Source organism: Apteryx mantelli, chromosome Z, assembly GCF_036417845.1.
Source record: "Apteryx mantelli isolate bAptMan1 chromosome Z, bAptMan1.hap1, whole genome shotgun sequence".
Taxonomy (NCBI): domain Eukaryota; kingdom Metazoa; phylum Chordata; class Aves; order Apterygiformes; family Apterygidae; genus Apteryx; species Apteryx mantelli.
This window is the reverse complement of record NC_090020.1, coordinates 25,985,624-26,001,902: the sequence shown is the minus strand read 5'-3', so window position 1 is coordinate 26,001,902 and position 16,279 is coordinate 25,985,624. Positions and strand designations below refer to the sequence as shown.

At 42.4% G+C, this 16,279-nt stretch overlaps 1 protein-coding gene across 1 annotated transcript in view; it reads right to left on the bottom strand.

The window, feature by feature from the left end:
- Positions 1-16,279, bottom strand: part of MAMDC2 (MAM domain containing 2) — a 66,571-nt gene that overhangs the window by 33,757 nt on the left and 16,535 nt on the right. Inside the window, exons 2-4 of the mRNA XM_067316039.1 lie at positions 3,346-3,611; positions 2,022-2,106; positions 791-928 (exon numbers count right to left, since the gene is read on the bottom strand). Of these exons, the coding sequence (XP_067172140.1) occupies positions 791-928; positions 2,022-2,106; positions 3,346-3,611 (489 nt within the window). The remainder of the gene's footprint in view (positions 1-790; positions 929-2,021; positions 2,107-3,345; positions 3,612-16,279) is intronic.

The following is a 16,279-nucleotide window of genomic DNA, read 5'->3' as shown; positions in this document are numbered from 1 at the left end:
CTTGAGCAGGGCGGTTGGACTAGATGATCTCCAGAGGTCCCTTCCCACCCCAGCCATTCTGTGATTCTGTGGTTCTGTGACTCAGGGTTATGCAGGGTTGGACTGACACTCTGTACTCAACTCACACAATTGTGAAATGAAATAAAAAGGCACAGCGGCATGAGTTAAGGAAGGAGTATCAACCTTACTTTTCATGATGCGATTCCTTGTACTGTCGCAAACTTCACTTTGTCTGAGATGTGCAGTGTGGTGCAACTAGCCAGATCTCCTGAGTGTCATCTACTGTGGTATTTCATACAAAACTATGTTAAAAGATTAAAATATCTGCCAACCCTTCACTATGATTATATAAAAGGCTCTTCTCTCAGCAAGGTGGCCAGGACAAGTATTTCACACAGGGAAAGTGCTGGACAACCCCTTAAGCCTTTGAAATACCCTGCCTTCTGCGGGCTGCATTAATAGCACCCTGTTTGAGTAAAAGAAACAAAACTCCTAAACCTTGTGCGATCTAATGTCAGACTCTCCAAATGTGCTTCAGTCCCTGTGTCTTCCCACTCACTTCCAATGGCCCCTAGGAAAAAATCTCTGCCAGATGTATGGGCCAGCAGTACAAGCTTTTAAAACGTACAATACATTATCATGGCCCATACTTTCAAAACCCACGAAAAGATGGTTCCCTCCCACTCCTCACTGTCCAACATATTATCCTAATTCTGAGTCATTTTTAAGCATAACAAAAGGCATAGACCCAAATCTTCCACTTTACTTCCATTTTACATTTGTTGCTTACCCAATTCACTGTTAAGTGTGTGGTCTTTGGGAAGGATAGACTGAGAACTGCGAATGTTTCCTCCACCAACAAACCAGTTTACATTGGGGTTCCAGCGGTTCATGAAGCCACAAAGGTGATTTTCTTCAAAGTCACATTCTGCAATTGTAGACACCAACATGAAGATCTTATAACAGCTTAATGCACACATTTACATTACAGAAACTGGAAGAAAAGCTATTGCTAAGCACTGGCCTTGCTTTAGGTGAGTCAGTGCCTTGAATGACTACACTTATAAAACTGGACACAACACTTAACAGCTTATAATAAATGGAAGCAAATTCAGCCACAACTGTTATGACTGCTACAGATTCTCATTTTCATCCTGTTCAGTCCTACCTATCTTTTATTATTTGGTTATATATGGCTACTCTAACTTAGAACTTAGTAAAACAAATTTAAAATATACCACTTTCTAGCCCTTAATTAAATAGTCGGAGCAGAATTCCCTGCACTGGTAAATCTTACTGCCACTGTGTGACACTACCATGTTGCTCTGCTGAACAGATGGTTTTGCAGGGAGCTGCACTGAAAGGGTGACCCACTGCAAACCTGCCAGCCTGCTATAGTATGGGATGAGAGAGCTGTCAGGGGTAGGTGGAAGCAAGGCAGGACCAGCAGTTTGCACAGCCAAAGAACTGTAATAATTCGGCTGGACTCGGCCAGAGCTGTAATGGCCTGCTAGCCTCCCAGCTGCTGCAATTTTTGAACTTCATTAGCAGTTTTGGAAAATGTCATAAGGAACTGACAATAAGTGTAAATGTCAACATAGTTTTGTCTTGCAGCCAGCAGGACGCCTCTGTAAGGCAGCATGAACAGGCAGAGAGCAGAAATAACATTGCAGCTGTTATGTCTAATGTTTGCAGCAGTCTAGTTTCGTGAAAATATAACACTTTGTCCTGCTCAAACAATAGGTAACATAAGAATAGAATGAAATATTGTATGTGAAAAGTCTATATACATTAGAAAGCAAGGCAGGCAAATAAATACTCATATAAGGGCACGCAATCTTAGTTTAAAAACAATGAAATGTCTATTTCATTAATTTTTCAGACTATTTTTCAATTTTAAAAGTTGCTTTCCCCCCCCCCTCCCCGCCCCAAAACCAGGACCTTTTATTCAGTTTTTAAACAGCCAGTGAGGCATTTTTTTCTATGCAGAGAACATGGGCAGCTAGGCAGAGAGTACTCACCAATACAATATCCCGGGGTTATTTTAATTTCAAAAACTGCTATGCTGGCAGATTTATCTTTTCCCATCTCACCTTCCAGAACAATCTGCACAATATAAACCAAATGGTACATTGGTTAGTACATCACACTGGACACTTAAACCACAGAAACAGGAGAATTAGTGAAACACATGTAGGAGTCTCATCATCCCTACAGTCAGTAGAGGTGCATTTATCGAAAGAGCTTGGGGTAGTAATAGGCAGACTGCACTGAAGACCGAGTTCACCTCCTTTGGCTAGGACAGAAAGCACACTGAAAGGCAATGGGACAAGGCCTAAACAGCCTGCACTTCGTATCAGTGCAAATAAAGGACTTTAGACTCCTCAGCTGTGGTTAAACAGGAAGCTATTGCAGAGATACGGTGTGACAGGATTTGGGTAAAATACTCTCCTCCAAGCTCCTGACTCTCACTTCTTTCAGATGGGCGCAGAGGACAGGGATGAGCGAGCACAGCGGCAGACCTAAGGCCTGGGAGGTCACCTATCTGCCCCAGGACAGCAGCAGCTATGCTGGCCTGCAGAGAAGCGAGGCATCGTTGCTGCTTTGGTTCAGTCGGCGGTGCTTTCCAGCGAGCTGAAAAATGCATTCATCTGGAAGCACATTAACTGTCTGACTCAGAACAGCATTACTCACTGATTTTAGAGGCAGAAAGGGTCAACTGATTCACACAGGGCTAGGCCAGATCAGTTGCAAGCTAGAGGTTTTGGAGCAAAGAGCCAGCATCCCAAAAGGATGGAATAAATTTTTCATCTAGCCAAGAAGTATATATTGAAGAGCACACACTCCATAGAAGTCTTTTAAGTGAGAACTTAAAAAGAGAAGTACTGTTTGCACTCAAGCACGATGCAAAGACTGGTTTACAGTGTCCAGCTCTGTGCCGATCTTACCTGTAATTCCCAAATAGCATGAACCAATTCAAACATATATACCTGTGACACTTCCCAGACTGATACAGGACCGTTTGGAGAACAAACCTTAATTCTCTAACACTTCCTGGCCCTGAGCTCACTATTCTGTGAACTACATCTCATGTAAACCAATAGGCATTGCACATGGCAGGCCTGAATGTTCAAGTCCTTAAACAAGCAGGAAAGTAAACAAACTCCAGCCTCAGTTCCTGGGAAAAAATACCGTTTCCACTTAGTTCTCTTTGGTTTCACTACAGTAAGCCTTCCTACTTGAGTCGACAATGACAGCCAAGCATAATGTCAAGTTCAAAAAGCAATCCATATATCACAACATGTGCACAATAAGTCCTTTCATATCTTCTAAAATTGTACTTACCTTGTACTTTTTTGTGCTATTTGCTAAATCTAAACTAGCTATGAGCCAGCTATCTGAAGGCTCCTTGGCTGACCACAGCAAACGATCAAAGCTCTCTCCTTCTTGCCTCAGATACAGGTTGAGCCTGGTGGGATCAGACGAAGACCCTGAAGTTGTTGCTATTTGGTAAATCAGTCTGATGCAGCTCCACTCTTCAGAAAGTAGTTCAGGACTGGAAAGTATTGCTTTGTCACCCTCATGAGATGTATCCACAGAAATGTAATGTCCTGGGAACAAAGGCAGACACACATCACAATAATAAATGTCAGAGTCTTTACTTTTGCATCTCTGGATAAAAGAGAATATAAAGGAACAGTTGTCCCAGGGTTAGCTCAGGAGAATGAGAGCTCCACTCATTTGCTAGGCAAGTCACTCTACCCTTTGATATCCCACTATACACATACAAACCTCACTTCGTGTATCTCACAGCATTCTTAATCACAGTTTTAAAACTGTTGTACTCAATGTGTATTGTACTCAGTGAAAGACGTTGTATCAGTATAAGGAGATTATTGAAATAAATAGCCATTATTTTTATTCAAATATTGCCTTCTGAAAGTGATAGCTGTAGATGGACCATTTGACTGACAAGATAATTCACATAGAAATATGCTGCAGGAGCACTGAGTTCTTTACAGACCAAAATTTTCTTACTTCATTTTTATAATTTAAATTTAAAAGCAATAAATAAAAAACGTATCTCAACTGAAAACTTCTAAAGCATTTGTTTTCAAAGAAGAAAACTAGAAAACACTCTTAAGCAATAATACTAGCATGTGTAAATTTGCTAATTCAAAAAAGCATTAATGTGACGCTAAGTTGAAACATACCATCAATCTCAATAGGATTATTTCAAAACTAATCTCCAGATGGATATTTTAGGAGCAGGGCCTAAAACATCAGCTCTTCTATAAAAACAAAGGAAAGGAAGTGATGACAAGCTAAAAATGCACAAGGAGGCCAAAAAACGCCAAAGAAGCAGCATGTAGAAGACGGACAACAACAATAAATCACAGGTGAAGCAGAAGCTTGGTCCCACAGACTTTGCCAGCTCACCGAAACCGAGGGCAGGAGAGTATAATGGGGTACGAGACTCACAGAGTCACGGAAAGACAGAAGCAAATAAAAATGAGCAAGAGAAAGAAAATTTCAAGAAAAAAAGACAAGCTAGGATATCCAAAGCTGAAATGCTATCCCGCAGACACCCTGGAAGATGATCCTGGCAACGCCGTGGCAATGCGTTATCAGGCAGACCCCGCTCCTAATACCAGTTCTCACCACCCAGACTGCAAGCAAAAGTCGCAAGAGTCACGACTGTGGCGTGTCAGCCCTTTGCCTGGCAGCGTATCACGCCTCTGCTCTTCATTCTCCTCTGTGTACATACCCCTCTTCCTTTAATCTCATTTCACGCGACCACAGAGCCCATTCTCTTTCCCCACACATGTGTCAGCACTTGCTTACCTTGGATGCACTGGCAATCAGACCGACATTAAATATACTGCTTGACTTTGGCCTTCAGGCACCCTTCACCCTCCCTTCCCAAATCCTGCCTGAACCCTCTACCGCCGCCGAGCCATCCTGGGGTTGCTTCCTGGGAGCACTCTTGTTTTCTTCTCGCACGCACAAGTATCCTCTCCGCAGCAAAAGAGCCACCAGCACGGATGGTCCCCAGCTGGGGACCCCAGCAGCGGGCGCCGTGCGGGTCACATCCGACCCCTCGGGCAGCGCGTGGGACAGCAGCGCCTGCATCTGCTCCCGTCCCGCCAGCGACGCTGCACAGCAAACAGCCTCGCACCGGCGTACGGCACATTTGTGTTTAACAGAGAGAGAAGCAACTGCTGTTTACCAGCTTTTGGGGTGGATGCAGTGCCAAGCAGTCTAAGGGGCTGTGCGAACACAGGGAAGCCACGTTTTCTTTCCCTTTTTAGGAAAAAAAATTTCCCTTTTTTGCCTCTTACCATAACTTTTCTTTATAAACCATATCCACTGTGTCTAGTCTTAGTTTCTTGGAAGAATACACAAAATCACAGGTGAAGCACAAGTAACTTGTTACTGCAGCAGTATAGGAAGGAAAAATAAACAAAGGAGCGAAAATTTTTGAATAGGTACCTAATGTGCCTGCCAAATACGTTATCGGCCATTAACTACAATGCGAGTGCATAAAACATCCACTTGCATATAGATATCAGGTTCACCAGAGATAGCACGCACAGTATTTGCTTGCTGGCATGCTCTAATCCATGTTTTCTCAGAAGCATGGTGGAAAGAGGGAATTACCATGGCTCTGTTGGAAATGGAACATTTCTCACACCACATTTGCTCATAATTGATTTAAGTGGCAATATCCAGTTCAGACAAAGAATCTGTTTTTTTTCAAGGTAGTCTTAATTTGGATCATTTTGGTTACAAAGAAACCTACAATTCTGAATCCATGCCTGGTAATTTCAGCCCTATTTTTGTCTAGAGTTCATGAAAAATCCTTTAGGAAACAGAATCTTCTTATAATAGTCATCTTTTTTTCAGAAATAGATTAGTGTCAACACAGGAAAACACATTTACATCAAGACCTCAAATTACCAGCTGTGAGGCTCAAAGGGCTGTCTGCCTTGAAGACTTAATTATAAGCAGACTAAGGTTCTTCTGCAAAAACAGTCATTTAAAAAAGAGACAAAATGTCTTAAGATTCTCCAGTCTGGATGATCACATCACCATAAACTTGACTTTGCTTGTACAGTTATGCTGTACAGTCACTCTCACTTGATCTGATTTCCCACTGATAAGAAAGCAAGACCATGAAGTCTTTTTTTAATAATCAAGTTCTTTTTTTTTTTTTTAAGACTAATTTGAAATATTGGTTAAAGCCTCCAGAAGTGGAGTGCTCGCACTCCCAAACTGGCAATCATGTTAGCATGCTCTGAGAAGTTAAGTACGTGATTGGCTCCTCTGAAATCAATGGGACTATTGATGAGGTGCATTACATGCGAGTCTCAGTGCTTTGCTCATGAGGATCAGAGCGCCTGGCCCTTTGCAGAATCAAGCACAGAAAATGCTACTGCTAAACTTTCGCTGAATGAATGCTCGCATTGACTAAATGGCCTTTATACTGAACTGTATTTCAATAATAGTGTTGCCATGTGCCACTGCCGCAGAAAGGAAGGTCTCAGCACTGACCTCAAGGGCTGACACAGAGCGATTGTGAGAAGGAGTCGGCGCAAAGAGAGGGTTCCTCCAAGTGGAGAGACCTTCCCCGCTTGCTTGGAGGAGTAACAGAAGGATATTTAGCAGCCCAGTCTACTGAAAATCTGATGAATGCACACTGCTGTGGCCTGAAATCTCTTATTAAAAATGCAACATGGAGCTTCATTTTCCAGCACGCCCTCCCCCCCCCCAAAAAAAATCCTCCTCCCTCCAATTGCCCAAAGCACCTAATTTACAGCAGTCGCTCAGGAGTCATCAGAGAGGGCTACTCTTCAAAGCCACACAAAGGTAAAGCAATGGTAGTCACCAAGTGCCGGAAAAAGCCTGATCACCCAGAAACACAGACATATCGTGGTGGACACCATACTAGGTTCTTTACAGGTGACAACAGCCAGAGTTTGGTAACTACCTTTAATTGCTGACAATCAGCTGCAACCTGGCAAAGTTAAACACCTACCAGATGTATTTCCCTCCCTACTTACCTGTTACTCACACTGGAGAGTAAAACATTTTACCACCTTCTTACAGCAGTTTGTCACCCACTGTGTAACTTAATTGCTTTCTCCTTCACAGCTGAATCAGACTCCGCACAGGACCGCATATATATTCATTATACATTTCTCCTTATCCGAGCAAAATATTGAGCCCTGGGGGTCTAGCACCCAGTGTTGCAAACCTAACCATCCTCAAAGTAACTATGCATCTGGGCAGTAAGACTTACAAAATGAGACCTTTAAAATCTTTGTGTATGCACATCTTTGATCTTGCTGCTCTAATAAGCAGTTTCTTACAGAGTATCTCTCAATTACAATTGATTATACTGTAACTTTATGAGTCATTCAACCAAATTTTGCATATCTATATTTAATCTCTTTTATTTTTACTTGCCAAAGAGGCATCAATACCTCAGTCAGCAGTGATTATATCAGTGTTTTGGGGGGGTTTCTTGAGACAGGCAATACTATTTTTTCCCCCAAACAGTAAGAAAATTACACTCATTGCTCTCTCTGTAAATAACACAAACAAGGGACAATGCCAGACACTGGATAATAAAGTAAACCAAGTTCCATTAACAAAATAAAAAACCACTTGGGATAACTAAAATTACTGGCTAGCTTTTCACTATGTATTTAGCCTATAAACATTTGGAAGCAAAATCACAGGCGTGTTCCACCCTTCATGGGGTTTATATCTGACACAGCTGTTTGCTCAGTTCAGCAGCAGTGCAGTTTTAGAAGAAAAAATCTATATAAACAGCAGGTTCCAAGAGAAACATTATTAAGGAAATATGAAGCAGAAAAAGGCTGGAAATTTACATTTGATTAGGCACTCATTTATATCCATAATTGTGCAAGAAATGTCTTAGAGTCACCAGTCACGTTTGGATTTCCTCCATACTTCCCATATGGGAACATAAAATATTATCATCAGGGTTTCTTATAACAAATATTGATCTACTGATACCTTATTTAGAATCTAAGCATCTAGACTTCTGGAGGGTGGCTTTTTTTTTTTAAATATGATATGCTAAAAATAAAACAGAAAAGGAGACCACTTTTTAGGACCCTCTAAGCCTTCTTATGTCACCAGGAAGAGTTACTTTAAAAAAAAATTAATGATAGAGCCAGGGAGACATTATTTTGCAAATTGAGTTTATACTATGGAGGCTATCCTTGGGTAGAAATTAGGTTTAGATGAAGGTTCGGCATATGAGTTGAGAACACAGAAATTCTGCCATCTACTTTTATGAGATTTTGGCTGAAACTAGTAGAAGGCTTGAGATACTGGATAGGAAGCTTCACACTCAACACTCCACATTTGCTTCAATCTTTTTTTCAGTAGAAAGTAAACCTTTCAACTAAAGTAGACATTTTTTGAGGACAATTTGTCTTGAAAAACAGAAGCACATGGATCAACATTAAATTTGTTTTTTTCTAATAAAAGTTAAATTTTCTGAAGAAAGTTCTTCCCCTACCCAGGATCAGTCACCATGTTTTCTGGTCGAAGGGTTTTTTGGAGGGAAGAGTCGAAGAGCAAAGCGGAGGTTTTTGAATTTTTTTCAAGGTGTTTCTTGGGAAAACAAAAAATTGCATGAGTAAGCAACTTTTCGGTAGGATGGAAAGCTTTTGCTTCACAGTTCCATGAAGAATTGTGAACAGGCTTTCCTCCTCTTGCGTGGCTGCAGGGGCATCTCCAACCCAACACTGATGCCTGTCTGCAGCCAGATCTGCCCGTCCACCTCTGCCCGAGCCCCTCTCGTTGCCCAACCAGGGGCACCTGAGGAGCACCCACATAAACCTGCCGCAGCATGATTCAGCTTTCTCAGGAGGAACAAAAGGGTTTCCAGGCAACTTTCATAAAGCTGGGTATTATTTATTCCAAGCAAAAGCATTTTATAGAAAAGCATTGCCATAGGCAGTGAACACATGGGTAGTTTTTCCAGGCAGTCGCGCACCAACCCACAGCCTGACAACAGCATGTCGCCCTCAGGCAGGTAAACTAAGCTCATCTTGGTTTACAAACCAAATCTCCCTCCAGAGGTGAGATTTATTATTCGACTGTTTGCCAAGGACACCGAATCAGGTCGGAGAGCTCACGTTTCCCAACCCAGAGGAATGAATTTTGGAAGATTTGTTACCGATGCAGTTCCCACGCAGAGGGCTTGCATTAGCTGCTGCCCCCACCTCCTGCATTATTCTTCATCTCTGCAGAAAGCTTGGAAACACAGCTGGTAGCAAGCCCATCAAAAAACATAAGAGAACTACCCCGTGACTATGGCCTGTGGTCACCATTGCTACCACAACGCAGGGCCTTCTAGCCTCAAACCATGGGCTTGACTGTAGAAGGCTGGCAGAGGTTCAGCCTCTGCTGCCGTTCTTCGTTTCTGATTTGCAGCAGTTGCTCCACTACGGCCGTCTCACTGGGGATTTTTCCACTGTAAGGGCTTTTGGCAACCGCCACGTCCTATCCTCACTCTCCCCCTTGAAATCCCAAGATCCTTATGTCATGCACCAATTACACCAGATTCACTGTTTTGTTCCAAATGCAACCATGTGGCTTTGTTTTCGGTCATAATGACCTCACACGTTTTCATACACTTTTCAAGTTTTCCTTTCTTCTTGTTTCAATTGCTCCACCAGTTTCAGGGAGCTGTTGATCAAATTATTGAGTTCTCCCTTTCGCATAGTTCATTATATAATTTTCACAGACTTTTTAATCTGTTGAAGTAAAAGTTTCCAGATCCCTGTCTGTTAGCTCTGGTTTTACTTGCAACAGCTGTTTCAGAAGGCCACCTCCATGACTTTTATTAGCTGGTGCATTTGAGCAGGAAGTAAGATTCTGAGACACACTATTCTCTGCCCTGAATTTGTAAATTGGAAAGATATCGTTCGTAATAGTTTTTTCTTTTGGCCTCCTAGATCAGTTTCCATCATCCCCAGTGCATAGGGAAAGTTAAAGACAAAAAACAGACAAAGTAGAAGCCATGAGGCATTTATTTGTTCACAGTCTCTCCTCTTTGATTCCCATCTCTATCCCTTTACTAAATCATGTTTCTGACCAGAATCAAGCACGCAGGGGAAGGCTCTGTGATATCTCTTTCAGCAGCTGCTTGTTTTGGCAGAGTAGCACAGGGTAGCCCTCCTTCAGTAAAAGGATATGCAATTTCCCTCCTATAGTGTTGTTAATTCACTTTGTTGACTGCTCCCCTCATTCACTTATGCAGTTGCACACAGCATGATGTGGTGGCTTACGTCTGCAATGCATTACGAGCTCAGCTTTTCATTATGTGCTGAACACACACATGTCTCAGCTTGCCCAAGGCAAACCCACGAATCCGCACTCCAGGCAGCTGGCCTGACCACGAGAGGCGTTGGGCACTTTTTTGAAGAAGCAGCCACCAGGTTTGCAACCCGGATCCAACTGCCGGCCTTTGCTTTAAAAGCAAAGACTTCTTGCCTGAGAAACTTCCTCGATATGCCTCAATTCCTTCCACATTGCTCCAAAGGGGTTAAACGAAAAGCCCAGTGTGCTCGCCGTCTAAGCAAACCTCTGGAGCAAGCCTGCACTCGGCCAGGGGAGCAGGAGGACCCAGCTCTCACGGCAGTAGCCCTGGCAGGGAGAGAGGACAAGCGAGCCTGGGAGTGGGGCCAGCACCCAGAGAGGAGCAGTAACAAGGCTCTGCCTGGATTGACTTGGGCGCACTCGGGACCAGGGTCACAACAGGCACCTCACACGCAGAGGGGTCCTGGGCCAGGCCCTAACACTGTCCTTGGGAAAGCAACAAAAAAAATCAACCGATAGCCCTCTAGGGTGCATCTAAAAACAGGGATGCTCTCAGTAAAAGATTACATAAATGAAACTTGGCTACAGTATGGATCTGCTCACTCTGCATCTGCCAAATCACTTGGCCTACTGCATTACCCTGAAAAATAGCTCATCTGCCTGAAAGCTTGCCTCTCTCCCAGCTACATCAGAAGATCTAATAAAACGTTACCTTTGCCCACAAGCCGTGTCCCTCCAAGGAACGTTATAAATGTGCTTGGCCTGTATAAGTTACATTTACTCTGACACTAACAGGAGGATCTTTACCTGGGCCCTAGGTCCTGCACAGACTGAAATCATCTATTTGGTTTCACTGGCTTCAAAAGCTGAACTCCTGTGAGTTCAGATCTCTGTTTTCTGTACACTTTGTGTTTTTATACTCCTTTTTTTGTCACCGGGATCCTTAGGATGACCAGCAAAGTCTTGGTGGACTGATCAGTGATCTCACACCACAACACTGATACAGAGCTCCTGACCAACAAGGTGTACGTTTAGATTCACATCCTGAAATAGCTGGCTAGAGAAGGTGCTTAAAGGTGAACTAATCAGGTCTGATGGACGCTAACAGGCTACCTGAGGGCAACCATCAACTTCAAAAGATGTCCGCTGCTTGCTGGCTCCTAAGTTGTTTACCCACTGGCTGCTGCTGTGGCTGCCTATTAGTTGCTGCCACATTTACTCAACGGCCACTCTCACCTGCAACCAAGGAACAAGTCTATTGATGTTGAATACCACAACCACCAGGACTATGGCCAATCCCTCCTGAAGCTCTGCAAAACTGCCTCCAGCAGTTATCCACTTCAAAGATCAACACTTGGGACTCCAGTTTAGAGGGACGTCAACAACCCATAATTCATTACTCTTTGGCAGGTGGCTGGTAGCAACTGAAGATGTGAGTGAGTGTGTACAGACAGAGCTAAAACCCACAAAATTGGAGAACAGGTTTTTCAAACTAAATTAAATAATTAATCTCTGAAAAATCTCATAGGTACATTTTATGGGGAGGGAAACTAGTTGTATATTTAATCCTGAAACATCATGCTATGCTTACCTACATTTGCCATTTGAAATTTAAATATATCCAGCTGTACCGTATTCATTAGGTATCAAATCCCCTACGCCCAGAAGTGTTCATATTTAACAACAAGTTTTTCATTCAAGTATAATGCATCCAGCTCCCTACCTCTTCCCTTCAAGGAGAAAGTACACTTTCAGTGATGCGTATTTGTGCTCCATGGTAGATTGTATCCAATGGAAGCTCAGTACAGGGGTTCTGGTCAAAAATCCCCCTCCTGCAAGGGACTTACAGATCCTTTCCAAGAACATGAGTAATGACTTCTGGCTGAGTAACCTTAAACAGAATCTGTTAAAACCAGGAAAAACTAATCTAGAGGTGGATTTCACAGTCCAGGAAGCCTGCTACTCAAACTATCAAGGCTAATCCAAGCTTTAGGGTTTTTTTTTTATTATTATTATTATTATTATTATTACTCTTTACCCCTTTTTGCTAAGGTGATAATTTTTAAAATATGAAATGGTATAAATCAAAGTTGGGCTGAGAGTTTACCATGTTTCTTCCAAAAACCCATGGGTATTTACGATCCCCAGGATGGCTTTACGAACTTTATAGGGATTCCAGACAACTGTACATTTATAAGTTTACTGCTGGTCTCAAAATTCAGAAGATCCCAAAGTATTTTACAGGAGACTATGGCCCTCTGTGGAGGGATGTTGGTGCCCTGTGTCTCCCTCCCCTCTGCCTCAATAGTTGCAGTCTCTCGTGCTACGAGACAGGAGACTCAGTTGTGGGGCTTCGGCTCGCAGTGAGACATTTGTATTATACAGAATTATATTTGTAAGGAACGGTCACTTGATATAGAAATCAAAAGACACCTCTTTGTGCAAACTCTGGTCTCAGGGAACAGGAAGAAATGGATGCCAATGAACATTTAGGAATTTAGGACATTTAGGCACAGAATTAGTATTTTGTTTTCCATCAGATACCTAAGCTCTGACCTATATCAACAGAATTTTGCTAAATTTTCACTTGCTTGGCTTTTGTTTTTCAGTTACAACAGCCGGATGAATCCTTCTTTGCAGCTGTATCCTACTCAGTGAATGACCTTACATCTGCATTCATCTCAGGTCATCGGATGTCACCCAGCGTATGCACCAGGCTCTGCCACCTGCCCGGCCCTATCCACCCACTACGTGTCCCTGCGGCCACGGGGCTTCCTCTCACTGGGCAATGACCAGGGGGCGAAGTCCTCAGGCCATCCCTTCTCACGCTCCTCCTGCTGCCCAGTGGCACCAGTCACCACAAGTGTGCAGACTTTACTCTTTACATGCCCCAGATAGCTACATTTTTTTCTTAGATAACTTTGGAAGTGAAGTGCTACTTTGAAGTGCAGCTTTGGACAAATTTTAGCATTTACTGCATTTTCATTCTGGTGGATATCTGGTATTATCCTGAGGCATTTGCTTGCAAGGGCATTTAACATACCTAGTTTTGAGCTGCAACACACTTTAACAAGACACTTGAGATATAAACTGGTCATTGGAAAAAATGTATCAGTCTGACTGTGCCAGTTCATGACACTATTTCCTTCAGGATATCCTCACTGACTTGCATTTCATTGCCAAAGTAGGTAAAAGTTTGGCAAAACTTCCCAAAGTTTGTGAGTTTATGGATCCTCATTAAACTTGCTTCTTTTTCATAACAGACTATTAAGGCTATTAAGCTTCCTTTTATTTACTTTACATCCTAAATATCCTGCAGTGATCACACAGATGTTTATGCAGCTTAGGTAACCCATAAAACACAGCTTAGATTAACTTACTTTAGTGCACCTGGGCTGCCAAATCTCACTGGGCACTTTACACTATCCATACAGCATGGTTCTCCTGAAAACGTGTCCCCCAGTTTATTGACCAAAAGGTAACAAGAGAGCACAAAACGGTTACAGCAGATGCAAACCAGGATCCACCTAGCCAAGCAGCAGTATCCAACAGTGACCATGAGTGGAAGCTCAGGGAAGAATTAAGAAAGCAGCAAGTGTATTTAGATATTTTCCCTTATACATTCCCAGCCCATGACATTTTTCAGCTTGGAGGACTTCCCGAGCTGGTTGTGGTATCAACTGTACCAACAGACGAGCCCAATTTAGCAGCATGTGCTTTGTTTGCTTTCTAAATCAAAATAAACTCTGTAGAAAATAAATGCTGTAGAAATCACTTTGTTCTGTCTGCCAAGCTTTGTGCTGTCTTTCTGAAAAAGAGTCCGTGGCACAGTTTTTTGAGAAAGCTTTCTAGTGTCACATTTGCCATAAAATATAGTTCAGAACTTATTAGAGACGAGGCAAATGCTGGAATGTTGAAGGGTGTTATAAAATTTCATAAAGTGTAAATGAATACATTCAGCACTGGTCCCAACACATTATATGTATTTTTATGGTTTCCCCAGGAACAGCGAATTCTGAACTGGAAAAGTATTTTCTGCAAACATGCAGCTTTTTGAGGGAAAGCAGAGCAGAGAGGCAGGGTGCTGGCGCATGCGAGCACTCCTGGAGGTTATTTTCTGCACTTGACGGCCCCGGCTGAGTCCTGGCACGTCTGGCTGGTCACCAACCATGACTCACTGCTTTGTTTCTGGTGTCAAGAAACGGATTTTCAAGTCTCAAACTGTCCTGGCAGCTGATCTCAACAGGGAAAGAAGTTTTGCCTGCTAGCCTGCAGAGTCAGAAACTTCTGTTGCCTTCAGGGAAAGCTTAGCGTTTACTGAAGAAATTTGCAGTTGTACTTGCCTAAGAGGTAACCATGGACATCTGGGGGATTATGGAGGCAATCGACTCATTATTAAATTTTACCAAGTGGTTAATCTAGTTTAATAATCTTCATTTTGGGTTCAACTTTCACACGTACGCAGGCCCCCCCCATGCAGCCCATCACAGGAGTGTCTTTTCCAGTTTCTTTTCCAGGCTATAAACCTACATAGCATTGACAGCTGCTCCACACCTCACGTACTGGAGATATTTGCCATTAGAGCCATAAAACATATATCAGTGTGACTTCCTTATACTGTCCCTAGCATAAGGAAGCAAAAGCCAGACCCATCTCCACAGCACACAGAGGGTGAAGCTCCCTCCTCCAGACCTCAAAAGCCGAGATTAAACCAGGCCACAAGACTAGCTGCTTGCCAGGTTTTATCTTGGAAAACAAGGAAAATATTTTTGACCGTTGGGAACTTGGGGGGGGGGGGGGGAAGAGGGGAGAGGGAAAAAAAAGACAACTTTTCAATGTGTGATACTGAAATAACCTTAAGCGCTGAGCCAGTATTTCTTTAACTGCTATGATCTAAAGGAAAACCGTCATCCACACCAGCCTCCAAAAGCCTGGTCTGTAACACTGTCAGGAGGCTGATTCAAGCTGACCACATATACCACAATTATCTAAGGCCAATAATCTTGGCCTCCAAAATTAAGGTGAATGTTATTTCACAAGATCACTGCAAATGGAAACTTTCTGTACAAATTTTTTTCAGTTTAAATAAAGATGTTAATGAAGGAGGTGGGGAAATCAACAAAATGCAACATGCAAACAGCCAACTAACTCTTCTGAGGTGGACATTAGATTTTTAAGAAGCAAAAAACATGCAAAGTTTTAGAGAGAAAGGGGTAAAGGATGCAACACAAGAAAAATAACCAAACAGGGCTATTTATATATACATTTATTTCCTTGTTTTTAAAAATTCTCTTTTCTTTTCTTTTTAACAGGAAATTTTTCTTCATGTCTTTTTTTTTTTAAACTGCTTTGAAAAAACAATCATAGTCTGCAATATCTTTACATTTTGCAAATAAAGTAATTAATTCTTTCTTTTGCTTCAGACTCTATATCACAGAAGCAAAGTAAAGGAATATTAATAGCCATGAAACTGGCCTCAAGAAATATCTGTTGCTATCCTTGCAACCCCCTGGGCAGGAGAATGGCTCTGCTTTCCAGTGAGTCTCAGGTCTGTGAACCAAGCTATTTCAGGAGAATATAAACGAATTCCAGCAGGGAAAGCACAAAAGGAATTTTAAAACTCCTCCTCTACATCTCTGTGCCATTGGAAACCCAGTTGGAAGGAATTAAACCCACAATGCCATACTAAACACAGATATAATCGGATGACTCAAGTTCTACACAGCTATTTCATCAGGGAATAAATCTGTAGTTACTTCTTTATACCTCTCTCCCATAAGCAATTCAGCAATATATGAGGGCTTAAATTCTGCATCAGATACAAAGTGGAAAGGTAAAGACATCAACAGAAAGTTTTTTTTAAACCATAGCATGAGGGATTGCCAATGGCCCACTGGGTAGAAACTCTAAATAC